The sequence below is a fragment of the Mesocricetus auratus genome, unplaced genomic scaffold (genome assembly GCF_017639785.1).
Source record: "Mesocricetus auratus isolate SY011 unplaced genomic scaffold, BCM_Maur_2.0 Super-Scaffold_100009, whole genome shotgun sequence".
In the NCBI taxonomy this organism is placed as follows: Eukaryota; Metazoa; Chordata; class Mammalia; order Rodentia; family Cricetidae; genus Mesocricetus; species Mesocricetus auratus.
In genome coordinates this window covers 34,735,663-34,762,703 of record NW_024429193.1, presented here as the reverse complement: position 1 = coordinate 34,762,703, position 27,041 = coordinate 34,735,663, and the positions used below count along the sequence as shown (strand labels likewise).

Sequence of the window (27,041 nt, the reverse complement as noted above, 5' to 3'; positions counted from 1 at the left end):
TCACATATATTGAGGCACAACTTGGCACACCCATCTTTAAATAGCATTAATGTTTGGAAGGGATGGATTTCACGTGGCTGGCAGTTACAACTCATTGTTAGAATTTTCACACATTACCTGGTGACATTTTCAACATTAGCATTTTTTGAGAATCAGATACACAAGTTTGTCACTGAACACTCTTGGTGCATGCTCAGACCACTGTGCAGACTCACTATGATAGGACTCTGCAGATGCTATTCTGGGCGTGTATTCCATGGATTAATCTAACTCTCCACATGTCTCAGTGCCCTTGCTGATTAGCTGCCTGGCACTTTGCTACATATTGAGAACTGTAACTCAGGCCAAGATATAATTGCCTGGAATACCACAAAAATTGATAAGGAAAGGTTAGGTTAAGGTGAGAATTCTGTTATGCAAATATTAACTAAGAGAAATTATGTATAATGAGACTTTAGCAAAAGCTAGAATAAAGGACAGACCCACCAAATTACTCCTAACAGCCTTATGCTGTGATCCTGCAACCTGTCTCTTATACCTAAGGAATATGCATACATGGGGATTATTTTAGGCAAACTGAAATCCCAGAGCTCACCACAACCACTAAAATACCATCCTGAACATCATAGTCTAAAATGTTAAAATCCCTAAGTACCACTACCGTTTCTAATAACTAAAGCTACAAAAATCATACCCAGAAAGATTAAAATCTTAAACCCTGACATTGTAGAAGCTGAAATCCTGAGAAAATCTGTCCAAAAAGAGCAGAAAGCCAAGTCTCAGGAAGGGACTGATGCAGGCTTGGCTCCACATGGAATACAGGGACTGATTCGGGTTTTGCTATACACGGGCTACAGGGACTGATGGGGGCTTGACTACACACAGGATACAGGGACTGATGTGGGCTTGATTATACAGAATACAGACAGATTGTGTAAAGCAGAGCAAATGCAAACAAGCTTGGTGTGAAAGGGTTCTTCATAGGTTAAACCATAGTTTAACCAATAAACTGAATGTATATTGGGGGAGGCGGTGTTACGAGAGAGGCTTAGTGCTTATGTGGCTTACTAAAGAAGGAAACCTGGAGATTGAAGCTCACTGAGTCGTAGGTAAGATGTGGAAATCCTACTACTTACTTGGGCCTCTCCCGAGGGCAGAGTAGACTGTGCTAGCCATTCCCTTATGATGCACTGGATGTGCCCATTCAGGTGAACTAGAGAATGAGGCTGGGGAAAGGGCAATCTTGAACCAACATTTCTTTATGTCTCCTCCTTCATCTCATTGCAGATGGAAGAAATTGATTCCAAGATATCTCAAAAGTCACCACTCAGCCACCTTCTCCAATACTGGACAGAATTAGACAAACAACCCAACAAACAAACAAAAAACCCAAGGCATGCCCGATATATCTCCAGAGATGTTATACTTGCAGGAATTTGGATCTACTTATATTCACAGAGCCTTCTTATTAGCCAAATCTAAAGATCACAGACATTATTACAGACTTCCAAGCCAGGATCTCAGGTTGGACATTGATAAAGACAGATACTTCTACTGGCTTAATCCTTCCAGTTTATTGGTCATGGTCCCTTAATGCCACACTCATCTACAACCTTATCAACTTTATTTATTTTTTTCCTGTTTTGATTTTTCAAGACAAGGTTTCTCTGTGTGGCTTTGTAGAACAGACTGGCCTCAAAATCACAGATATCCTCCTGCCTCTGCCTCCCAAGTGCTGAGACAAAAAGGCGTGTGCCACCCATGCCCAGCTCCTTATCAACTTTAAAGACTAAAAGGAAAGCTTGTCAATCTCCTTCTCAAATGCATGACCCAGTAGATAATAAGGTTCATCTGGTAAATTCCATACCAGTTATAAGGAGGACAGGAGCTTTGGGTCCAGGCAGTCACTGGACTCAACTCTGTTTGAGTCTACTGCTCCGTGTAAACCAGTGGGCTCAGTATTATAGAGGAGCAAGCACCTTTTGTGTTTTATTCAAAACTCAAAGCATGGTTGTGGTAGGCCACTTGTGTATCATATAAAAGCTGTCTTGTGTTTTCTGTAAGGTTTACCTGGGTCTTATCAAACCACATAGCTTAACAGTATATACATAGGTAGTATTAACTTATTATCTGTTAGTCTGGGTTCGGCTTTCTTTTTTTAAGGTGGTTTTACAAAGCTTTGTCTTCTAAGCCAAACAACTGCTGTGACATCAGCTGTGACAACTTTCAGAGGATCATCATGGCTAAGATTGTTGATAGTTCATTGACATTATTGTGTTTCATAAGATGGCCGGATGTTTTTGCATAATGGAGGAAAAAAGCTGGAAAACTTAAGCAAGTTACAAGGGTTAGAGAAAGTTATTTAGGGATTTGTAAAAGGTCAAAGTTCAATACATTGATGTCAAATCTCTGTATTAATCAATGGAGTTATGGTTCTACACTGTCTTAAAGATTCACAATTTATTTAAGTGCTTAGTTTTTGTCCAAGTTTTATCTAAATATTATTATTCATCGTTAAAAGTATCAGGTTGGTGTAACTGACCTTCTGGGTGTTCAACAACCACACTTGGAAGTTTCACTACTGTGGTCAGAGAAATTAATTGTCCCTCTTTTGCTCTAAAGTCAAGTAGGCCCCAGGGAACTATGGGACATCTCTCAAAATATTCTGTAACTGCAGGGAGTCACCTGTTCTCTTAGCCAGAGAGGCCATGAAGATCCCACTTAGTAATCTTTAATCACTGTCCAGTCTACAAAGAGAAGGGTCAATACATAGAGAACATTTCCAATTGAAGCCATGGTAAGCAAGGCCTTTGACTTATCCTCACATCGATGGAACGCTGGTAAAAGAAAGGTAGGAGGAGCCAGAGGCTCTTCTTAGGCTTAAGTTACTGACCCCCAGGATCCTTTAATGGGTTACAAAGTAAAAAATAAAAATGATTACTTTTGGTCATTTGTATGACCTTAAACCCCCAGAAAGTGTAGTCAAGAAGGATGATCAATATGTTTGTTTAATAGTTTAAGGGATGGCCATACCCTTCTATGGTTTAAAACCATAGAAGATGTTACTTTGGCAACTATTTCTCATTAATGATTTTCTTCTTGATAACAAAAATTCTCCTCAGATGGTAGTACACCATGACCTCACCTCAGTTCAGCAGGGCCACACCTACTGGAGCCAAGGAAGATAGATAGTCCACTATTGCTTTAAACTAGAAATAAAATGATGATTAAATTTCTTCTCTTTATCCCTCTCTAGAAGCCATCTGGAAGAGATGTCACACTGATTCTAGTCACTCTGACAGCTATCAAAGAAGACACTGGGCTGGGCTCACTATTCTCAAGACCGGCTTTGGATGTGAGACATTTTGGGGAATGGCCACCCTACTCTGAGCTACACTGTAGTGACCTCTAGCATTTTTCTCTGTACTTCTTCTGCTTCTACAGATGACCTTGCAGATGGAGCCCCAGTTTCACTGCCCTCCAGATTTTACCTTGGCTTTCTGGACCAGTCCCAGGAACCCACCTCATATGTGTCCTCTTTTTTTTTTTTTTTGGACCAAATGCTTCTTAGACTCCATCTCCTCTCAGCATTATGAAGCTAGAGCAGTCATTGACCCTTTCCCTGACAGCAGTCGACATGGATTTCTGAGAGAAGGAATGAAGTAGAGTTAGAGGGACATAGGTAGATGAGGAAAGCAAATGCAAGCTTCCTGAGATGTCTACTTCTTGTTCCCAGAGAACACTGAGGAAGAACAGTGGAAAGGCATGAGGTGAGTATCTAAACAGAACCAACAGGTGGAAGGAGAGGACTCAGGGGCTCTATAAAACACTCCGGTCAGAGTCCATTTGATCAACTTCTACCTTAGGCTTCTCTCATCCTGAATGTACAGACTGTTACTTCTCTTTTCTCTGTGGCTTGAACTCCCCTCATTCCTGGTCATTCAATTATTTGTTCCAGGAACTGAACTTGGTAGTTCCCTAGACAACCACCAGCATCCCCATTAGACCACCCTGTTGGGATGGAGATATAAATGTGCAAATGCTTATCTTCACGGTCTGTATGACCAGGTGCACATAGAACATCTACACTTAAAAAAAACAAAGTTGCAATAAACAGAAGAGAGGAGATTGAAATGAAAAACTGTGGTTAGGTCAGAGTAATAGCAGGAGGGAAAATTGCTAAGAGAACAGAGGTGCCAGCAAAAGGCTCCAATGCAAATAAGAGGATGTACAGCAACCTGTTCACAGCAAATCAATGGATTACTGACCAAATCCAAATGGAGTATCCAGCACCCATACACCTCAGGCTCACCAACATGTGCCAGAGGTGGCAACATGGATAGTTAGCCCCAAAGGCTGTGAGAGTAGCTAGTCCCTGGAAGGACTGAGGGGACTCTGCTGGTGAAAGTGGATTGTCCTAGGGGTCTCACATTGAGTTGCCAAAGTCTTGACACAAGAACTAGCTTTCATTCCGACAGGAATAAGAGATAGCCCATTCTAAATTGAATAAGAGTAACTATGGTGCACACCTTTAATCCCACCACTCAGGAGGCAGGGGCAGGTGGATCTCTGTGAGTTCAAGGCCAGCCTGGTCTACAGAGCGAGTTCCAGGGCAGATTTCAAAACTACACACAGAAACCACGTCTCAAAAACAAACAAAACAAACAAACAAAAACAACAACAAAAGAGTAACTGTGGCTGGAAATACAGATTCAAATTGTCCAGAATGGTGTATTCTCTTACCTGCTTCTTTTTCTCATCTGTCTGTCTGTCTGTCTATCCATCCATCCATCCATCCATCCATCCATCCATCCATCCATCCATCCATCTATCTATTTATCTAGATGTTTGGCTTGCATTTATGTTTGTGTGAAAGCGTCAGATTCCCCAGAACTGGAGTTACAGGAAAAGACAAGTTATCAGGCCAGTGCATAGTTGCCTCTACCTGCTGAGCCATCTCGTCACCCTATTTTTTGACCTTTCCCCTCCCTCTTCATTGCACAAACTCAGGAATCTAACAGTTTTGCTCTTGGATCTCTTTTCGTACACTATGTAACAGTCTCTCGCTATTCAACCATCTGCAAGATGGAAACCTCATGTCACAGAGCTCTGTTTCACCCTTTCTCCTGAGTGCAAGGACCTGTGTTCTGACACCTTGCAAACAACCTAAAAATGGAGTAAACGTTTTCCTGGAAACTATTCCCCTTGCTACAATCCTCTTCTCTGGTATCCCACTTCGCACCTGGGAAGTGACTCAGAAAAAGGGCTGCATAACTTAGGCCTGGTGCCTAGTTCCTTCCATGTCGACTCTATCCTACCTCCTTCGTCACCACTGTTCCTTCACTGTTTTATACTGATTGGTTTGGATACAGTTTAAGTGAGTTCCCCAAAGGTTCACATTTCCTTCCTCCCTCCCTCCTGTCCTCTCGTCCTCCCTCCCTTCCTCCCTCCCTCCCTCCCTGCCTCTCTCCCTTCCATTTTTGTTTTTGTTTTGGTTTTTTTTTGAGATAGGGTTTCTCTATTTAACAGTCCTCCCTATCCTGGAACTCACTCTGTAGACCAGGCTGACCTTGAACCACAGAGCTGCCTCTGCCTCTGCCTCTGCCTCTGCCTCTGTCTCTGCCTCTGCCTCTGCCTCTGCTTCCCTAGTGCTGGTATTAAAGCATGTACCACCACTGTCCAGCTTGAAGTTTATTCTTAACTGTGACACCTTTGAAAGACGGCAGATCCTTATGAAATAAGGCCGAATGGGAGGTGATTCAGCCGTTGCTAATATACCCTTGGAAAGAATGGCATGGTTCTGTTAGGACTTTGGTTATCTCTATACTGTCTTCCTATGTAGTCTCTTCTGCACATATGCCTACTGTGACTTTATCTGCTACAAGGCCATCATCAGAATTTGACTGACAATGCTACCCAATCTTGGGCTTTTGGCCTTTAAAACTGTAAGCTAAGGGCTGGGAAGAAGGCTCAGTCACTAAAGTGCTTGTGCAACCATGAAGACTTGACTTTGATCCCCAGAACCTGCATAAAACCTGCTGTCTGTGGGGGAGATGAGATAGCACAATCCTTGGGTTTGGTGGTCAGTCAGCCCAAACTCTTGGTAAGCTCCAGGCCAGGGAGAGACCTTGTCTACAAAACAAGTGGACACAGTCTAAGGAATAACACTGGAGTTTGTCTTCTTGCTTCCCTAAGGGTGTATGCACACACACACACACATACACACACACACACACACACACACACACACACAGAGAGAGAGAGAGAGAGAGAGAGAGAACAGTAGAAGTATCTGCAATAATAATATATTCTGACATTCCAATTCCTAATCATTTTTATTTAGAACTGTATTATGGCATTGAACCATTTTTTTCTAGGAATTTTGAGGAATTTATTAAAAGAAAATAACTTCTTATCAATAATCATAATCCAGACACTAACTCCAGTAAGATTTTAATGCCGTCTATCTCCTTCCCTCCTTCCTTCCCTTCCTTCTCTTCTGCCTCCCATTCTCTTCCTTTTTTGGACAGTGTTCTTTTTTTATTATACAATCCAGGCTGGTCGAACTTCAGATCCTCATGCTCTGGTCTCCAAAGTGAGACACTATCAGGAAGAGGCAGAAACATTCAAAGGTGAGGTTTATGCGGTGGTTTGGATGAGAATGGTCCCTATAGACTCAGATGTTAGTATACTTGGTCCCCCACTGGTGGAACTGTAAGGGAAGGATTAGGAGGTGTGGTCTTGTTAGAGGAAGTGTGCCATTGGTAGCAGGTTTGGAGGCTTCAAAAGACTGGGGCCATTTCCAATGTCTCTACCTTGTGGCATGGATCTAGATGTAAGCTCTCAGCTACTACTCCAGTTCCATGCCTGCCTGCTTCGTGCCATTTCCCCCAACATACTGGTTATGGACTCTAACCCTCTGAAACTATAAGTCTCCATAAACCCTTTCTTCTCTAAGTGGCTTTGGTCATGGCATCTTATTCCAACAATAGAAAAGTAACTAAGAATTTCTCACCTGGAAATGGGCTGTTGCTGTCACAGACTTGCCATGCTTGTTTGGAGAAGGAAAATGGAAGACTTTGGGACTTTGGATTAGAGAAGTGGTTGAGCTATAAGCAGGTCTTTATGGGCCATCCTAGTAGAAGCTTGGAAGACAGTAGTGCAGAGAGACATGTAGATTATGAAGGCCCAAATCAAGAGGTCTCAGAGAGGAACAATGGTAGTAACAGGACTAAAAATCATTCTTGGAATATCTTGGCAAAGAATACGGCTGCCTTTTGCCTGTGGCCTAAGAATCTGACTGAGGCAAAACTGAAAAATAATGGATTCATTTTATTTTCTGTTATGTGGGTATTAGTAATCACTCTTATGCATGTTTTACAATGGAAAAAAAGAAAAAATCAAGCATGCCAAAGATAAATACAAAATGTACAGCTGGAGGAGGAAAAGAGCACCAGAAAGTTTGATGTTGGGGCCAAGGCTTGCTTGTCCTGAGACTGGGAAAGGACTGCATTGAAATCAGATGATGGTATCAGAGTCCTTAGGCAAGACTCCACCCAGCTAATCCTGTACCTTATGAAAGGAAAAGGCCTCACGGATTTTTCTTTTTTTTTAAGTTTAAATTTAAATTAGAAACAAGGTTGCTTCACAAGTCAGTTCCAGGTCCCTCTCCCTTTCCCTCCCATCCTCCCATGCCCTCCCCCCCCCCATTATCCCCTCATTTCCCCAGGGAGGGTGAGGCCCTCCATGAGGGTGAGCATAGTCTGTCATTTCATCCAGGGCAGGGCCTAGACCTCCCCCAAGATTTCAAGGTGAGAGTGCATCTCACATTGTTGGATTGGAGTCCAAAGTCCGTGTGTATACTCGGGATGAGTACCGATCTATTATCTCTAAAATGCAACAAGGCTTCTGTAAATGTGTTTCAAGAAGGAGGCCAGGCTCCACCCCAAACTTGGCAGTATTAACCTTGTGATTCTGGATTTAAAGTCATGAAAGATACTCAAATAATACAATTGTGGAATCTCCCCTTCTCAAAAGTTAAGGGGGGCAGGTGCAGCTGGGAAGCCCCTACATGGAGGTCCTGAGAGGCCAGTCCATGAAGCCATGAAAGTGAAATCTGGATTACACTGGAGACCCCAGGATGACATAGGCGCTGGAGTGAGTCACAGTCTGCCAGGGAGCACTGCACACAGAGAGTAGAAACAGCCCGAGAGAGAGGGAGGGAGGGAGGGAGGGAGAGGAGAGAGAGAGAGAGACAGAGGGAGGGAGGGAGGGAGGGAGGCAGGGGAGGGAGGGAGGCAGAGAGGGAGGGAGAGAGAGAGCGAGAGAGAGAGAGAGAGAGAGAGAGAGAGAGAGAGAGAGAGAGAGAGAGAGAGAGAGAGAGAGAGAGAGAGAGAGAGGTGTGCTGCAGTCAGCAAGGCTGGAAGGACAGAGCCAAAACCCTTTGACAACAGACAGTTTACTCTGCTGTTTTCAGTCTTGCTTTGGTCCAATATTTATCTTCTCTGTGTCCCCATTTCCCCCTTTTAGAATGATAATGTGTATTCTGTGAGCTTTTACTTTGAAAGCATGTAACTTGATTTTTCAGAGGGTTACAGTCTTGAGTCTCAGGAAAGATTTGGACTTTGAACTTTTAAACTGTGTTGAGATTGTGAAAGATTATGGGGACTTTTGAATTTGTACTGAACCATTATGATACAGCTACAAGCCTATGGGAATCAGGGGTGGACTGTAGTGGTTTGAAGGAGAATGTCCTCACAGGTTCAAATATTTGAATACTTGGTGGAACTGTAAGGGAAGGATTGGGAGGTGTGGCCTTTTTAGAGGAGACTTGGAAGTTTCAAAAGACTAGGGTCATTGCCGGTGTCTCTCTCCCTTCCTTGTGCTCATGGATTTAGATGTAAACCCTCACCTACTACTCCAGTTCCATGCCTGCCTGATTGGTATCATGCTCGGTGCCATGCTCCCCAACATAATGGTTATGGACTCTAACTCTCTGAAACTGTAAGTCCCCAATAAACCTTTTCTGCTTTAAGTGGCCTTGGTCATGGTGTCTTATCCCAGCAACAGAAAAGTAGTTAAGATGGCCTGTTTACATGAAATAGGTAAAGCGACAGGGATGACCTAGGCTGTGCCCTGCATGAGACCGTCTGTCTATGCTTCCTGACTGCTATGAGATGTGCTGCTTCATCTGCAAGCCCCATACCTGTACCTCTCGCGATGTTCTGCCTCATCACAGGCCATTACAAAGCAGCCAGAGGATTAGAACCGAAACTTCTGAGACGGCGAGCCAACTTAAATCAATATCCTTTAAGCTGTTTCTTTTTCAGTGACAAAAACAGTGAACATGGTTGCCTTAAAGTCCCTGATAATTCTAATAGCATCTAAAATTGAGGTGGGAAGGCCCCTGGCAAACCTGTGAGGGGCTAAAATTGATTGATGAATTGAGATGTGAAGACCTGGCCATTGTGGGTGGCATCGTCCCCGGGACTGGGATCTTGCACTGTATAGAAAGAGCCAAGCACAAGCATTCATTGCAGTCTGCTTCCTAACTGGATACAAAGTGATCGGTTGCCTCAAGCTACTCCCCCCTTGACACGCATTGAGATGAGATTACACCTTTGAACCAAAATAAACGTTTTCACCTTATAGTTATGGTTGTCAGAGTTTTTTGTTTTGTTTTGTTTTGGTTTTAATCACAGCAGTAGGGAAAGTTGCTCAGGTTTTCTTTCACTAGTCAAGTTTTAGGGAGTTTTTACTTTCTTGTTACTCAGAAGAAGGCACATAGTGAAGACAAAATCACCAAGCTGCTTTTATTTCATAAAACCGAGTGAAATGTAAATAGCTATTCCAAACTTGGCTGTGGACAGAACTCATCCTTTCTATTTAACAGTGGGGCACAATTGGAAACTAGCCTAATTGTAAGGGTTCAGGCATTATGCTGGCCTGCCTATGTCACCTGGTAGAATGCACTCAGGGTTCTATGACTACTAGTCTGCACGCAGGTACAAAGGACCCCTTTAAAAGAAAGACCCCTGCCCACTTACCCTCGCCTCTCTTTCCCCGCTGTTCCCTTGGGGCAGACAGGGCTTTTCCTGTCTTCCTCTTCTCTTCTGTCCTCTCTCTGTCTCTGTGTCTCTTTACCTCTTTTCTCTTTTCTCCTCCCTCCCCCCCCTTCTAATAAAACTTCTCACTTAAGCTCTGTCTGTCTGGCATGTTTGTCACCCTCGCCTGTCATGGAATCCACCAAGTTTCCCCACGTGCTTTAACATAACACTAATGGTCCTGATTTTAGAGTAAAATAGGTGTTTTTCTGTGTGTGTGTGTTGGGGGAATCTCAAAGTTATGTGTTTTGACATGTGCGGGTTCTTGTTTGTGGGTGAGACACATGCCATCGGTGCCTCCCAGTTAAGTGTGGGGGGGAGCCCCTGGTGGTCCTGCAACCATTGCTTCTTTGAGGACTCCTCAGCTGTGCAATCTCATGCTATCTGGGCATCCTCCTCTCTCGTTCCATACATAACCAGGCTGCCTCGGGCCTTCCTTCCTCTGGTGTAGTGCTGGAAGACGTTATCAAATTGTCTGTCCACGCGCCAGATTGCTCTTGCGACAGTGCAGTCCCCGACACGCGTCCCTTCCAGCACGGTATGCGCAGCGCGGCTATCCAGAGCCACCTGTTGAACACAGAGAGGGCCCTCCTTCTCACCCGGGTGGCTCCGGGTGGAGGATCTTTGACAAGTTGCAGGAGGCGGGGCCTCGAGAAGGAAAAGCCTAGCGGAAAAGACCCGGAAAGAGGCGGGAGGCCGCAGCGGGAGGCGCCGCCCCGCCCCCGCCGGTGCGCGCCGCGGGAGCGAGCGGGTCCAGCGCGCGCGCAGCCGGGCGCCTGACGTGGCACTCGCAGCCCAGAGCGACTCGGCGGCGGCGGCGCGGGGCGCGGAGCGTGCAGAGCAGGTACCGGGGACGCCGGGCGGACGCAGGAGGCGGGGAGGGGGATGGGGAGGCTGGGGAGCCGCAGATACGGCCGGCTCGGGGCGCAGCTGGGGTGCGGAGCGTCCACACGCGACTGCACCGAGACTCCCCATCAACTTGGCTCCCCAGTTCTCCGGAGGGGGAGAGGGCTGGAAATATTTCGAGGGGAAATGGCAACTCCACCGTTCGGCTTCGGGACATCATTAGAGGGAGACGCGAATTTGTCCCGGGTGACAGTGGACGGGGAACGGTGTGTTTGTGGAGTCCGAGCGCTCTAGGTTTGGATCCGAGGCCGGTCTGTGCCAAGTGGCTTTCTGCCATGTCGCCGCTTGCAGCTGAGTCAGGTTTCTACAACTTGGTGTTCTGGGTGAGGAAGTTTGACGTGGCACAGTAGGTTGAGGAAGCGAATTCCTCCCAGGTCCAGGGAAGAGGGCTGGGCTGCTCCCGGTTCTGCGCTGTGAGCATCGCTGCCCCGCTTCCCTCCCGCGGCTGCTGCGTGGGTGTGCCGTGCGGTCTTCTAAAGGGGCTGGGCTGGATCGGGCCAAGCAGGCTGCCACGTCTCTCTATGCGCAGTGGGAGGAGGGAAAGTGTTGTCAGGAACACAGTGGACTAGAGACCTTTGTCTGCCTCTCTGTCCTCCGTTAAGAAGACAGTGACCTCATAATACTTTTTCTTGGCGGCTTAAGTTTTAATATGAAAACAACGCTAAATCATGTATTTTGGCCTTCACATTTTAGATTTGCATGCCACTTCCAGAATAAAGACAGAGCCCATGTCTTAGAAGGCATTGCTAATCTTTGCTGTAAAAAGCAGCAGCACGAAATGACAGGAGAGTTATGCGAATGTCTGGTGGAATAGAAACTAGAGAATCAGTGTTTTACAGCTATTATGGCTTTTGGACACTTCATTTTCTGAAACAGAAAACCGAGAAACCCAAAGAGCCTCTTCAGTTTGCTCTGTGCCACAAAGCTATGCATTGGCAGATGGCAAACGAAAACCCAGTCCGTTCGCTGGGATTCAGAGCAACCAATCTTCTCACAAACGTTTTTTTGAAAGCTAGGAAGTGGTGATGTGCGCCTTGTATCCCAGCACCAGGAAGGCAGAGGCAGGCAGATCTCTCTAAGTTCGAGGCCAGCCTGGTCTACAGAGCTAGTTCCAAGACAGCCAGGGCTCTACAGTGAAACCCTGGGGGGAGGGGAAGAGGAGGGGAGATGACACCAACGAACCAAGCAAACAAATGTCATTTGAAAACCTCCTTAAGAGATATGTTTTATCAAAACCTGGAAACACGAAAGTGTAAAGCTAATTGGTATTTGGGCCCTGAATAGACTCAATATACGACTACTATATTTGTGATTGGGTATGACCACCCACATTCAAAACTTTTTCTTGGTTCCTTAAATATAGGTGCTTGTGTTATTTGAGGTATGACATCATATAAATCAGAAACCTACCTGGCATCTTTGACTGTGGTGGTTGGGGCTGCCTCTGGCTTGTCAAATTATGACTCACATAGGCAATTATCAGTTCTATCTCAGGTTCTAGTCGATGGACTATGGCTTTTCCTTGTCTCAACTATGGATTAAGATGACTAATTAGAAGGGCACCAGAAAGATCCAAGTCATGAAGCATGTGGCTGCAGACTACTTGTAATCATGGTGGTCAGTCATTTGAACCACATGGTGTACTCTTAAAATGTGACCATGGAAACCAAGGCATAGAATTGTAGGAGTACTAATGAGAGACTGTAGGAAGCAATTCAGGCTTCCCCAGGAAAAAGTGGTTCGCAATTACTATTCAGTTTTGTATCTGAGAATTTTCCTGGGACCACTGAAGTGATGCTACTAAGTTCCACAGAGAAGTCCTAAGCCATACCCACGGGGTAATAATAATATGCTACGCAACGTTGTATAAAATGAAAATATTTCCCGAATGGACACTTCCACTATTTTTCAAGCCATCCTAAATGTTTCTTGCTAGTGTTTATATTTGTAATAGCATTAAGTATCTCAAATCCTCTTGCCTACTTCTTGTTTTTACTCTTCCAGGATTCTTCTTCAGTAGCTCTCCTTTGGAATGATATTTTCATAATGAGCCAACAAGGTTATGTGGCGACACCCCCATATTCTCAGTCCCAGCCTGGAATGGGTCTTTCTCCCCCTCATTATGGACACTATGGGGATCCGTCCCGTGTAACTTCTCCACCAGGTAAATTGTTATTTTCACTTGTATATGATTGTTCATTCCCTGGACTTGGAGACGGTATTCGTAGTTGGCAGTCATTAACAGAAGCCGTGGTTTGACATGACAGCATCATTTGAAGAGGCTCTTACAGCAAGACAGGTGATGTACATACTTACCTCTTAGGTCTACATCTTCAGCCTAGAAGTCTTCCCCGTGCCTGGCCAGCGTTTTTCACTGTTCACCTGTTTGCTTGCTTAGTGACTTAGAACGGCACACTCAGACTCAGAGCAATTCGCTCTCTTTCACTGAGGCTTGCTTTTACTGGTGCTCCACATCGCATCTGAGCATCACTACTTAAGATCAGTACCCAAAACGTTCATTATTACAAAACCAAAGCACACTAGCTGTGGCAGCTCATGCTTATAAGGTTAGCACTCAAAAGACTGAGCCAGGAGGGTAAGGAGTTCAAGACCAGCCTTGACTAGACAGCAAGTTGAAGGCCAGTCCAGGCTATGTGGGACCCTATTTCAAGGAAACAAACAAAAACTCCAAAATCAAAACGGACACTTTTATCTTTTATCTGTCCCAATCCAGTCAGTCTCTCAAGAGTTTATTTTTAGAGTTATTTATTTCATCTTAAAGGTTTGAGTTTTTGCCTGCATATCTGTACCACGTGCCTGTCTCCCAGACTTGTCTTGAGCAGTCACAGACACCCCTCCCACCTCTTTCCTCCTCCATTCTGTTACTGTTTGGTTCAGTCTCTCACCCAGGTCACAAACAGCCCTTTAACCCTTAGGCTTCTCGCTGGTCCTGCCATTCTCCAGGCCTTCTGCTCTTGAACTGGAAGAATGTTGTATAACTTACTTGGCTTAAAACCTTGTATAACTTCCCATTGCCCCTTTTAATACATTAAGTTCCTTAGGCCTTCGTTATTTTATCCAGTTCTTCTTTTCTGTTCACCTGCACTGTCCCCTCTTCCATTACTCCACAGATGCCAACTTGTCATTAGAGTGGTGGTTTACACTTGGCGCCTGGTTAGCACCCTGCTTTCCCAGGAAGATGGTGGTCCTCCACGTTCTCTTCACAACTGTCTATCTCATATTCCTTCAGATGTTTCCCCAGCCGACACATGCATCTTCCCCCCTGCTTTATCTGGACACTGTGCCTGACTTTAAACCATTTTCCACGCTGTTGCACTAGGTGGAGGGGACTGAGTGATAGAGCGTTTGCCCGGTATGCAGGAGGGTTTGGGTTTTTACACACACATTGCATGTGATCTTTCTGTTGATTTTCTGACAAAAAAAAAACATAACTGTGGCTTCTTGAAGCATCTGTTCCACCAGAGAAGCCAGTGCTGAATCTTGTCCCGTGTTTTGCACAAATTGCATCTGTATCAGCACCCATTGACTGTGTGTCTGTGATTTTTGTGTTATGTGGTAACAAATCTAATGGATTTATTGAGTGAGCAAAGTACTTGTCACAAGACAACAAATACAATAATGTCAGTCTCATTCCATATATTACTTACTTATCTCCAGCATAGTACATGCATGCATGCATACATACATACATACATACACACACACACACACACACACACACACACGATAAGGAGCTTGACAATTATCGTTCATGGGGGGGGTGCCTCAGAAAGGAAGAGGAGGGTGGCAGGGAAGCGCACAGTAGCAGCAACAGGAGCCATAATACCGAGCTCTGAGATGGGGTCAGGGATAAAGCGTCTTCCTAGAGGAACGACCTGAAAGGCCAGTGAGGCTTGTAGGTAAGAAGGTGTCTTGCTGGTGTAAACTAGACACTCAGTATATGAGCAGTGGGAGGTATCCTCAAAGAGCAAAGTAATGGGGCCATATCAAAGGTGCCACTGAAGTGATTTAAACTGGAAAGGTCACACCCCAGTGCACAGTGGAAAAGAACTACACTGGATATTAGAAGGTGTGGTGGAGAAACTAGGGGTTGACATACTGTGTTGGGGGCAGGGTTTCTAAATCTTAGCATTCTTGACATCTGACACAAACTCATTCACATCCTCTGTCTGTCTACGCGCCCCCTCCCCCGTGTGTGTGGTGTGTGGTGTGTGTGTGTGTGTGTGTGTGTGTGTGTGTGTATAGGGGATACCCTGTGCATTTAGCAGCATCCATGGTCTACGGTCTGTGTTCACCAGGGTTACTTTCCTCTTCCTTAAGGAGTTTCAGCACATCACAATGCCCTGGCATTTCCAAGTGTCTTTTGAGTGGCAAACATTATCTGTGGCTCGAAGAAGAGAGGTCAGAAATGTTACTGTTCTAGAAGTGGAGTTGGGCCTAGGGTAGTGGTAAGGCTGCTACTACACCTTGAGTTCATACAGGTAACCACCAACTCAGCTCTTTGGGAGTGCTGGCCATTAGTATTCACAAATATAACATGGAGCTTATGTTTGTTTGTTTTAGATTAAGATTTTTTCCCCACAAATGCTCTTTGATTTTTGTTTTCCTTTGTTAGAAATAGGGTCTAGTTTAAGGTCTGCTTTCCATGATACTGTTTTGATGGCAGTCCCTTTGCTGATAACAGAATCCCCTGTAGTAGAACAGGATTTGTTAAAGGATATCAGGAAACACACAGAGAAAGGTCAAGCCCAGAATGTAGGCTCCTTTTATCTGGTCTACAAGGATACACTGCCCACACAGGACTATTCTACCAAAAATTACTTCCTTCTAGGCCAGAAGGACAGCCTGTGCCACAGAGCTGACCCAAGTTTCTCAAAGGTGTGCTGCTTGCATAGAGGAAGAAAGGAAAGAAGGAAGGAAGGAATTGTAGAGGGTCGTAGGAAGTAGAGTCTGTGTTTCTAGCTCAGGACCACTGGTGAAGGCATGCCTGCAGGTGACTGACCTCCTGGTGAATAATGCAGCCTGTAATACCTGCCACTGTGTTAAAGGTGGCTGTGGGTTTTGACACTCTCTCCTGGCATAAGCAGTTCTTCCTCCTGCTGGGGCATTCATTTCCTCTTAACGTCCCCTCCTGCTCTAGAGACCCTGATCTGATCCTCTTTGCGTCTGGTCACTTTTGAAAGTGGCCCATCAAAGACTCTGCCTCTGCAGGTCACCAGGATACCGACTTCCCTTTGCCCTGGGGACAGAGTCCAAATGACACACCAGACTTTGTAGCCTGACTGTAGCCAATCTGTGTGGTGATTTCAGTTCTTGTCACCTTACTATGTCCATCCAACCCTTAGCTATGATTAGGTTGTGCTCACAGACCACTGGTCAGGTTTCACTTCTGGCTAGAATCTGTTTACTGTCGCTAGTCTAAGTCCCTGTCCTGGAAGGGAATCTCAAGCTGTCTTTCCTCATTGATTTCTCCAGGAAGGGTGAGGAGTCCATCTGCATTTTGCAACACTTGTCACATGACAGGGTCACTATTTCTTTCATGGTTATGTCCTCCATAAGTGCTCTCAGTGCACTGGAGGCATGCTAAATGCAAGTTGAATGAGTTTGAATCAACGTTGACCTCCAAAAGCCAGAGGAAGAGCAGAACGTGACAGATATGTAACAGTTCTCCATGTACCTCAGAACTGCTTTAAAGTCTCCTGACACATGGGAGGCTGGTAAAACTGGCCACTAACCTGCTATACGCTGGGTTTTTGGTTTTGGTTTTATGTTTTGTTTTGTTTTTGTCATCTTGACATGGTTATCTGGGAAGAGAAACAACAATTGAGAAAATGCCTCCACCAGACTGGTCTGTAGAACTTTGAAAAAAAAATATTGATGAGGGAGGTGGTCCTAGCCCACTGTGGGTGATGCTACCCCTGGGCATGTAGTCCTAAGCTGTGTAAGAAAGCCAGCTGACCAAGCCATGGGGAACAAACCAATAAGCAACACTCCTTCATGGCCTCAAAAAAGTCCCAGTTCTTGTCTCCAGCTTCTTGTCTTGAGTGTCAGCCCTGACTTCACTCAGTGATGAGGCATGACCTGAGAGTTTTAAGATGAACTAAACCCATTCTTTCCCAAGTTGCTTTTAGTGATGGTGTTTAGCTTAGCAATAGAAACTAAGACACCTACTTATTTGAAAGATAAGGGTAACCAACTCCTGTTTCAACAGTAATTACTTAACCTGAAATATTCTGGTAAGAACCCTGTGGATTTCTACTTTTGTCCAAAATAGCATTTTAAAAATAAAAATACAGTGTGTTCTTAATTATATATGTTTTATTAAACCATAAATCCTAAAAAAAAAAGGTAAAACGAAAAGGAAGTCAGGGCTTATGGCCAGGTGAGAGAAAGTGGTTTTGAACATTCCCATACTTCTTGCCTCACTTAATTCTCAAGGCAGTCCTGGAGAGCAGGGACATTACAGCTGTGACACAGCCTTAAAAGTCCTGGGTCTGAAAAACAAAATGTCTTGTCTTGTCAGTCAGCAGCTTAGCAGTAGGGAAGGCATTCAAACGCAGTCGGTGAGACTGCCAGCCTCATAGTTTTCTTACATTGCTGAACATCATCTAAAAATGTAGTGTTAGGAGAACTTGTTTTAATTCACAGAAGGGAAAATGCTGCATGATCTGAGTCATTTGTGGAAGCTAAGGAAGGTGATCTCACAGAGGGTGAGATTGAATGGTGGTTCCTAGTAGCTGGGGGTAGTGGGAGGAGGATTAGAATATCTGATTAGCGGGGGCTAAGTTAGATAGAAGCAGTACCTCCGGTGTGGTATTGTATAGTGGGTGCAAAGAGGTACTATGTATGCACTGTGTTTCTCAAATAGCCATGGAAAGAGTGTTCAGTTGCTTTACCATAAAATGATGGGTTTCCTATATATGTACTTAACCTGGTAAAAATATCACAGACTATACCTATGACTATATCATATGGTATCATATACATACACATACACACACACACATACACACACACACACATGCACATTCTTATCAGTTAAAATGGTTTAAAATTAAATAATACTATTTTTTATTTGTCCTATATGGAAAGTTAACTATAAAGCTAATAGATAATGTTCCTCACTCAGGCTGTGGTGAGGGCCTGTGATCCTCTCTGCTCAGGAGGCTAAGGTGGGAAGACTGAAGTTTAGAGTCTGGACTGAAGAGCAAGTTCAAAGGCAGCCTAGGCAATTTAATGAGACTCCGTTTTAAAATGATAACATATATAAAAGAGGGTTGGGCTATGACTTGGGCTGTTGTTGACTGGGGCTTGCCTCATGAGTGGGGCCCTGGGCTCAGCACAGACAGTCTTCAGTTCAAGGAATAATGCTTGACGAGAGGGGGCTTGATAGGCGTTTCAGTCTACAGTCACTAATGTAGACCACTGCTCTGACCAGGTACGTGTGTTGGATTATTCAGGGACATGACAGTACTTTCATGAAGGCACAGAGACAGACATTCTGATGAGGTCTTCCTGGGTGACTGCAGTACATGCTGTCGTTTCCCTTCTGTCTGGGAACCAGGTAGAGGGGGGCATTGTATGTGTGTGTGGGAGGGAACAGAAAGAAGTCAGTATGAATGCCGACACTACATGTAATGGAGACCACTCAGACAGCTTGGAGGTCACAGGACCACACAGAAGGGGGTTAGGACTAAAGGTCAAGGGACCAGGCTGTATAGAGTAGATTTCAGTTTCATTTTACAAAGATGCAAACTGAGTCCTCGGAAGAGGCTCGTTGTCCTGTAACATGTTGTCTTCCTGCCAGCCACCTAGGCCCTGCCACTGTCTCAGCCTCCAAATAACACACAGGACGCTATATTAATTATAAACTGTTGGATGTTTTCTTGGTTTCTTACTGGCTAGCCCTGACTTAAATATTTAACCCATAATTGCTAATCTAAGTATTTCCATGTGGTCTACTCTTACTGGAGGAAGAGTCCAGGCATGTTGCTTCTCATGTGTCCTACATCATGATTGATGTGCCTCTCTTTCCCAGAATCCTCCTTGACTCCTAGTCCCACCCATCTTGCTTCCCTATTGGCCAACAGTGCTTTATTCAACAACCAATAAGATAAGCACATACATAGAAGGACTTCCCCCATCATCGTCCAGTTCTGAGCAACTGCTGGTTAATACAAGCACAGCTTGGGGCTCTCCATCACGAGGCTTGGCTGCTCCTCTATCACCCTTGCTTTAGAAGGGAAGAGAAAACTGCCTGAAAAGGGTTCCAAAGCGAAACCTTGACACTCTCCATCCTGGTTAGTTTTATGTTAACTTGACACAAGCTAGAGTTGTCTGAAGGGAGGGAACCTCAATTGAGAAAAAGACTCCATAAGATCCAACTGTAGGTAAGCCTGTAGGACATTCTTTTCGGTAGTGATTGATTGGGGGCCCAGCTAGTGTGGGTGGTGCCATCCCTGGGCAGGTGGTCCTTGGTTCTATAAGAACCAGGCTGAGCAGCACTCCTCCATGGCCTCTGCGTCAGCTCCTGCCTCCAGGTTCCTGTTCTGTTGAGTCCCTGTGCTGACTTCCTTCAGTGACAGACAGTGATATGCAAATGTAAGCCAGATATCCCCTTCGCTTCCCAGTTTGCCTTTTGGTCATGGTGTTTCATTGCAGCAATAGAAACCCTAACTAAGATGCTCTCTGAGGGGCCTCTGCAGGAAAGTGGTCCCTGCAAGGAGCATCGGCCATTGTGTGTGATTCCCACATTCTCTGGGTATCCCAGGATATGCTAGAGTAACAGCCAGCTCTCCAAAGGCACTGTCAGGGGCTTGTCTTGTATGCATTTAGGATGCTCTACCAGGCTGCTCTCTGATTTACTGACTTGTTTATTTTGTTACCATCTTATACATTTTTTTGTTTTGTTTTTCCTTGTGGGATCCTGTGTTCTGTTAGGGCTCCTCCACCACATGCAGAGTTTATCTCCTTTATTTAACTTTGCATTTGGTTTTTAAAAATTATTCTTTTTTGTTCTTTTAAAATACAGTTACCGAGTAATAATAGCCACCCGAGAGAGGGTGGTTGAGGGAGGCTGGAAGGGCCTTGTGACACACCAGTTGGCCTCCCTGGTCAGTCCTTAGTCTCCCTCCTTTGTATTGTCTCTCTCTGCACTTTAATGTACCCATATCTGTTCCCTTATGTTGCAGGCACAATGAAGCCATCAGCGCCTTTGGGCGCCATTGCGCCTCCGGGGATGTTGCCCCCAGGCCCTTTACCTCCTGGACCCCCACAGTTTGGCCCAAATGGAGCCCATGCCCCTGGCCATCCTCCCCAAAGGTGAGCTAAGTACACTTCAACCCTCATTTGAATATGCCCTAAAGTATTCTCTGAAGTACTTTGTAAGCTTGTGTTTCTTGGTAGAAAGTTTGATGTCTTTGTAAGTTCCATATTTAATAATACATACGAATTGCTTGTGTCAATGCTACATATTTTAGTGTGGGGTCATATTCCGCTTGTTTTTAGAGTTTTGTGTTTATCTCCCATCCCTTCAGACACCTACCATCTATATGTCTTGCAAAATACTAGATTATGCTGGGCATGATGGCACATACCTTTGTCCCAGCACTTGGGAAGCAGAAGTAGGCAGATCTCTGTGAGCATGAGGCCAGCCTGATCTGCATAGCAAGTTCCAGGCCAGCCAGGGCCACACAGCGAGGCCCTGCCTCAGAACAACACAGAACATTAAAACTTAGAAGAAATTCTCCTAACTTCATCTCTTCCCCAGAGCTGTCCACAGACCTGAGCTTATTACCAGTACATGTGTACCACAAGTTTTAAGATGAAATCAGATGAAGTCCATGGTATAGTCTGTGGGTTCAATAGAGAAGGCAACATGTATGCAATCGAGGAACTCTTAATTGGCAGGCCTGCTGTAAAAGCAGCTCAAAAAAAAAACATAAAAAGAAAATACGGCGTGTGTTTATTTGTAATAAACTGAGAAAGAGGAAGTCAGAGACAGGCCTAGCAAAGCCAAGGTCTGGCTGAGATATTTAGAGCCTGTCATCCATAAGGGATTATCACTTGGGGTGGAGCCAGCAACACACCTCAAGGCTTGCAAATCCCAGTGTCATTTTCCCACAAGCTGTTGCCACCAACCTGAGTGCAGCTCCTAGTAGCATTTACCTTGGAGCTGTGCCAAGGGTGACCTAGAGGCCCCATTTCCTGATCCCTTTCCCAGGTGGTCAGGTGGAGCGTGGCAGGGCACTGAAGTGAGTCTTCAGTGTGAGTCCGTGCCTTTGAGGAAGGATGCCATTCCTGGTAATAAGAAAACGGAGGTTTTGAAATCGGCTAAGGCCCTTGTGGGGATTTTGAGTCTGACACTCGTGGATTTTGTTTATTGTGGTAACCACCACTGAGATGTAGCTATGGCATCACAGAGAAGCATCACACAGGAGACAGACAAGAAAAGAGTTTAATTTGCGAGCATGCCTGTGTTTTGAGCACAAAGCAAGGACTCAAAGGCCTTGTTGTGACCTGGCCGTTAGTCTCCAAAGCACGATGGATGGGCAATGAGGGTACACACTGCTGAGGAGCACTGGATGTAGGGGCTATATCTGTGTCTAGCGCTCTGGAAGATTGAGGCAGAAGGACCGTTATGAGTCCAAGGCTAGCTTGGGCTATATAGCTCCAGGCCAGTCTGGACTACAGAGTAAAACTCTGACTCAGAAATCCAAGTGGAGTCTTATATAGCTGTGGATCCTGTATGCTGTACTGCCAATCTGCCAGGCAAAATATACCCACTGGTGCATAGGGACATGCCTGCTATGGGGAAACCAATAGCTTTCTGATTGGATTTGAAACCCAGTCTGCAGAAACTTCATGCCTGATGCTATGAAACCGGTTAAAAGTCTGCTGCTGGCGAGGCCACTCTAGGGCAGAATTGCTTTTGTTGTTTTGCTAAATGGACATATAGCTAAAGCACTTTCTAGTTTTTTAAATATAAATATAACATGCATGAATTTTTATTTATACTCAAGTATAATCTAAATATAAATTTGTTTATATCCATGGACTGGCACTGCTGTAAATTGGCAAGGCCTGCTGTAAAAGCAGCTCAATAAATACAGCTTGTGTGGGCTGGAAAGATGGCTCAGAGGTTAAGAACACTGACTGCTCTTCCAGAGGCCTTGAGTTCAATTCCCAGCAACCACATGGTGGCTCACAACCATCTACAATTCAATCTGCTGTATATGTAATAAATAAATAAATCTTAAAAAAAATACAGCTTGTGCTTGTGTTTGTAGTGAGCTGGGAAAGAGGGAGTCAGAGGCAGGCCCAGGAAATCCTTGGTAGGAAAAGTCTCCTTGTTACAGGGATTGATAGTGCAGAGAGACTCATAGCCGAGCAGAGAGCAGAGAAAAAGTGACCGCTGAGTGCTCAGCCCGAAATGGGACATCACCCCTTCCTGGGCTCAGCAAACATGGCAGGAGAGGGAATGAAAACATTGTAAGGACCTCAGGATGGGGAGGGCTGCTCTGAAACCGTCTTCTGGATGTGACATCATCAGGGAAACCATGCACACACAGGAGCTGTGGGAACCTGCGAGTGACCAACACAAAATTAGATCCTCAACATTCCATCATGAATTTGGGGGCCACCTGTGAAATCCTACCCTTCCCTGGGGAGCTGGTGGTCGTTAGTGGGTACCAGGGTTGAAGTGAATGCCATCTTTTTCAGTGGGGAGGCCTTTGGTAAGTTGCCCATGCTCCAGTAAATAGCCTCTCACCCACGTTTGTCCAGTTGACCCTAATTAAGCTTAGTGATTCAAAAACAGTAATACTCCCCACACAACAAACCCTGAAAGCTCGTTGGGAAATGAGTATGGTATGAGCAAGGATGGGAGAGGGATAAGAGAACATATAGGGAATTTGTATTATCACAATACATTTGTATAACTATATGGAATTGACAAAGATGATATTAAGCTTTAAGAAATATCTATGAAAAAAATATAGAAAAGAAATGCTGAGGACTTCAAGGTAGCTTTGGTCTCAGCAGCAGAGTAGCATGGGGTATGTTGATGACGTTCCTTGCCCTTAATTCCTCACTGGAGACACAAGGAGGTGACCTAGGTCCAGAAGGAAAAGGAAGACGACCCAGGACAGTTCATTACTGGAAACTGTCTCCCTGGCACCTCAGAAAAGAAATACAAAGATGGAACCAGTGGTTTAGAGAACAAGTTTTGGTCATTGGTATTGGCCTGGCTGGTGGATCTTTTCGATGTGTTGTCACTTCTGGGAATGACATCATGAGCTCAGTATAGGGCTGGCACCCTGAGGAGTGGAGACATGTTTGGCAGGCATGCCTTAGGGGGCTGTTGGCTAGACAAGTTCTAGTCTGTGTAGACTTGTTGCCCCCATGTGCAGTGTATGGTCTCCAGGTTCGAATGAAGCTGGAGAATTCCTGGATCTTGGTGGTGCTGCAGTATCAGAATCTCTTCACCTCAAAACAAATTACTCATGTCCCTGGGGTGCCACTGGTGCTCACAGAACCCTGGGTAAGGAGGCGGGGCCTGTGCCAGGTCAGGTGTTTCCCATGGTACCGATCATTATTTTAGCGTGTTCTCCTACTTAGAGAAGTCTGGTGTGACTCATTGTATTGTTAAGCAGCAGTTGCTCGACAGAGAGAGCTGTGTCACTGCCTCTCTTAGTTGATTTCCTCGAGTGTTCTTTTGCTCATTGTGGTTCTAGGAATAGCAGGTTGTATGTACCCCATAGCCTAAGTGTGTAGTGGGCACTTCTATTCAGGGTTGTATAGCCTATGATGTTTGCACAGGGGCAAAAATCGCCTAGTGACACATTCCTCAGAGTATCCTATTGTTAACCGGTTTGTAACCACCTTAACCTCTGTGTGTTTTTGCTTTCTCGTCATGTACAGTTACATCTCGGACACATTGTGAGGATTTTGCATGCAAACTACTTTGCACAGCTAAACTGCAATACCCATCACAGTCCATAGGCTCAGTACGTGTCAGCAGCTCTCAAAGTCATTTCATTGGATATAGTATGCCATGTCATCGGATAGAAAGTCCACTTGCTATCTGTGGATTGCTCTCCCTGGCTGGTGACTCCAGCAAGCTCAGTTTCAGAATCTACTTTTGACTCTGATTGCAAGGAAGCACAGCTAGGTCCTGTTCTTTCCCTACCACTTTCGACCCGGTACAACTTAAGTACTAGCCTAAAAGTTAGAAGTGGGCTTGAAAGATGAAAAGGTTATGGGGGAAAGTCTAAGGCTCCAGACTGGGTTTCCAGGTTGACTCTTATCTGCCCCGTGGGACACGTGTCTGTACACACAGGGCAGTGCAAAGACACAGCGCACGGTCATCTTGTGACTGAGTCATATTGATCTGTTGGCCCAGGCTCAGGGGAGAATAGATGAGTGTGACCTCCCTCGATCCCTTCCTTCCTCCCTCTCTCTTTTTCCCTCTCTCCTTTCCTCTCTGCATCTTTTCTTTTGTGTCTTAAAAGCTTTTTAAAAATAAACTTTAAATTTATTCTTTGAGAATATCATATCACACATGTACTCAATGTGGGGTTTTTGCTGCTGCTGTTGTTGTTGTTTTTTTCGAGACAGGGTTTCTTTGTGGCTTTGGAGGCTGTCCTGGAACTAGCACTTGTAGACCAGGCTGGTCTCAACTCTGCCTGCCTTTGCCTCCCAAGTGCTAGGATCAAAGTCGTGTGCCACCACTGCCCAGCAACTCAATGTTGCCCCATCGTCCTATCCAACTCCTCCCAGAACCCCATGGACCCTCCCTTCTTCATTTGCTCTTTTGTTGTTTTTTAACTTACCGAGTCCACTGAGTGCTGTCACTGTGGAAATGTGTGAAGGGCCTAGAGCCTGGGCAACTGACCAGGGCCCACTTCCCTGAGGAAAACAGTTCCTTGGCTAGAGATAGGACCTTGCGATTCCATCCCTTCTTTGTGGTGGAATCGCTACTGACTAGATCTTGTCCAGGCAGCCACAGTTGTTGTGAATTCATATGTACAGTGGTCATGTCTAGAAAACACTGTTTCTCAGCAGTTTTCCACAATTTTAGGCTCTTACCATCTTTCTGCCTTCTTCCACAGTGATCTCTGAGCTTTAAGGAGAATGGGTATGATATAGATGTTTCATTTAGGGCCAAGTATATCATAGTCATTTTTTTTTTCTCACTTCGACCTATTGTGAGTCTTTGTACTGAAGAACTATCCATTGTAAAAAGAAGTTTTTCTGATGAGGTTTCAGAGCTGCACTGACCTACAGACGTAGTGATAAGTATTTAGAGGGCAGTTTGATACTATATCCATGTAGCAAAGCAATAATAGTAGGTTCAGTCCTGAGGTATGGGAGTTCCCTGACCATGGGTTCTTGTTCATATTTACAGTATTGGGCATGCGTGTCTTCCTGTACAGTGGGCCTTAAATCCCATCGTGCCACTGTTCCATCTGTGAGTGTATCTTGCAATGCTGGTCATTACTGTAGTTCACTGGGTTGACGTCTGAGTGAGACTGCTAATGACTCCCCTCCTCCTAGCAGTTCCTAGAACCGTGAAATCTAGCCAGAAGGGAGGAAGCTTCCAGTTCAGTATCAACTTGATCTTTCCATGTCCGGTGACTCAAGTATGTTGTATCTTCAGCAAAAGGATCTTACCGTGAAGTTCTGGAGTAAGAGCACTCCCAGCAATAGAAATAGCTTGTATTGTTTAGAGGGTTATGAGACCTCCCTGACCAGTAACTCATACCTAAAACTAGCCATCAGGTAAAAACTAGTCTCAGGTAAAACTACTTTGAAACTTCATTTTACCCCAGCCAGACTGCCTAAGATCAAGAAAACAAATTACAACAAATGCTGGAATGGATGTGGGGAAAGGAGAACCATTATTCAGTGTTGGTGGGTGTGCAAACTGGTATAGCCACTGTGGGAAACAGTGTGGAGGGTCTTAAAAAACCTAGAGATAAATAGATCTACCACATGATCCAGCTCTACCACTCTTGGGCATGTACCCAAAGGACCCTACATCCTACCACAGAGATACTTGATATCTATGCTCGTTGACACTATAGTCATAATAGCCAGGAAATGGAAATAGCCTAGATCTCTACAAACTGATGAATGGGTAAAGAAAATACAGAACAGATGCAGAGTGGAATTTATTTAGATGTAAAGAAGAATGAAATTTTCAGGTCAGTGGATGGAACTGGATATAATCATTCTGAGCCTGTTCACTCAGATCCAGAAAGACAAATTCTGTATGTTCTCTCTCATATTTGGAGGCTATATTTGGGTCTGTAGATATGTATTTAAATTAGAGCATTTGCAGAAGCCAGGAAATTAGGAAGGGGCCATTGTGTTTGTGTTGAGGGAAGAATAATGGAGGAGGGACAGTCAAACACAGACAGTATGGGGTGGGTAAGAGAATAATGGGAAGGAAAAAATTTAAGTGGGGAAGTAGATGGGAGGCCAGGGAAGAGAAAGAGTTTGAGAGGAGATAGATAACACCAATGACCTTTGAAAAAGCCATATCGAAGCCTAGAGTCTTAGTCACTGTTCTATTGTTGTGAAAGACACCACGACCAAGGCAACTCTTACAAAAGAAAGGATTTACTTGGGGGCTTGCTCACAGTTTAGCACATCTCCATCATACAGGGAGCGTGGTAATTTATAGGCAACCACTGGAGTGGCAGCTAAGAGTGCTACAAGTAGAGAGAGGAGAGAGAGGGGGGGGGAGGGAGAGGGAGAGGAAGACTTGGCCTGTCCTGAGCTTTTGAAACCTCAAAGCCCACCCCTCAGTGTCACACTTCCTCTGACAAGGCCACACCTCCTAATCCTTCTAATCCTATTAAAGAGCTCCACTCCCTGGTAACTAAGCATGAAATATTTGAGCCAAAAGGGACCAATCTTATTTAAACCACCACTCCTACTATTTTAGAAACTTCCTCAAAACCAATTATATATATGTATATATACAATATGTATATATATTAAATA

General features: G+C 44.9%; 1 protein-coding gene across 2 annotated transcripts in view; it reads left to right on the top strand.

The window, feature by feature from the left end:
• Positions 1-10,866: 10,866 nt before the first annotated feature.
• Positions 10,867-27,041, top strand: part of Sec24d (SEC24 homolog D, COPII coat complex component) — a 92,818-nt gene continuing 76,643 nt past the window's right edge. The window contains exons 1-3 of one of the 2 annotated variants that reach the window (XM_040751914.1): positions 10,867-10,947; positions 13,014-13,173; positions 20,222-20,351. In XM_040751914.1, the coding sequence (XP_040607848.1) occupies positions 13,056-13,173; positions 20,222-20,351 (248 nt within the window). In that variant the 5' untranslated portion in view covers positions 10,867-10,947; positions 13,014-13,055. Of the gene's footprint in view, positions 10,948-11,052; positions 11,310-13,013; positions 13,174-20,221; positions 20,352-27,041 lie in introns of those variants that run through there. The other variant, XM_040751915.1, reaches the window with a different exon arrangement.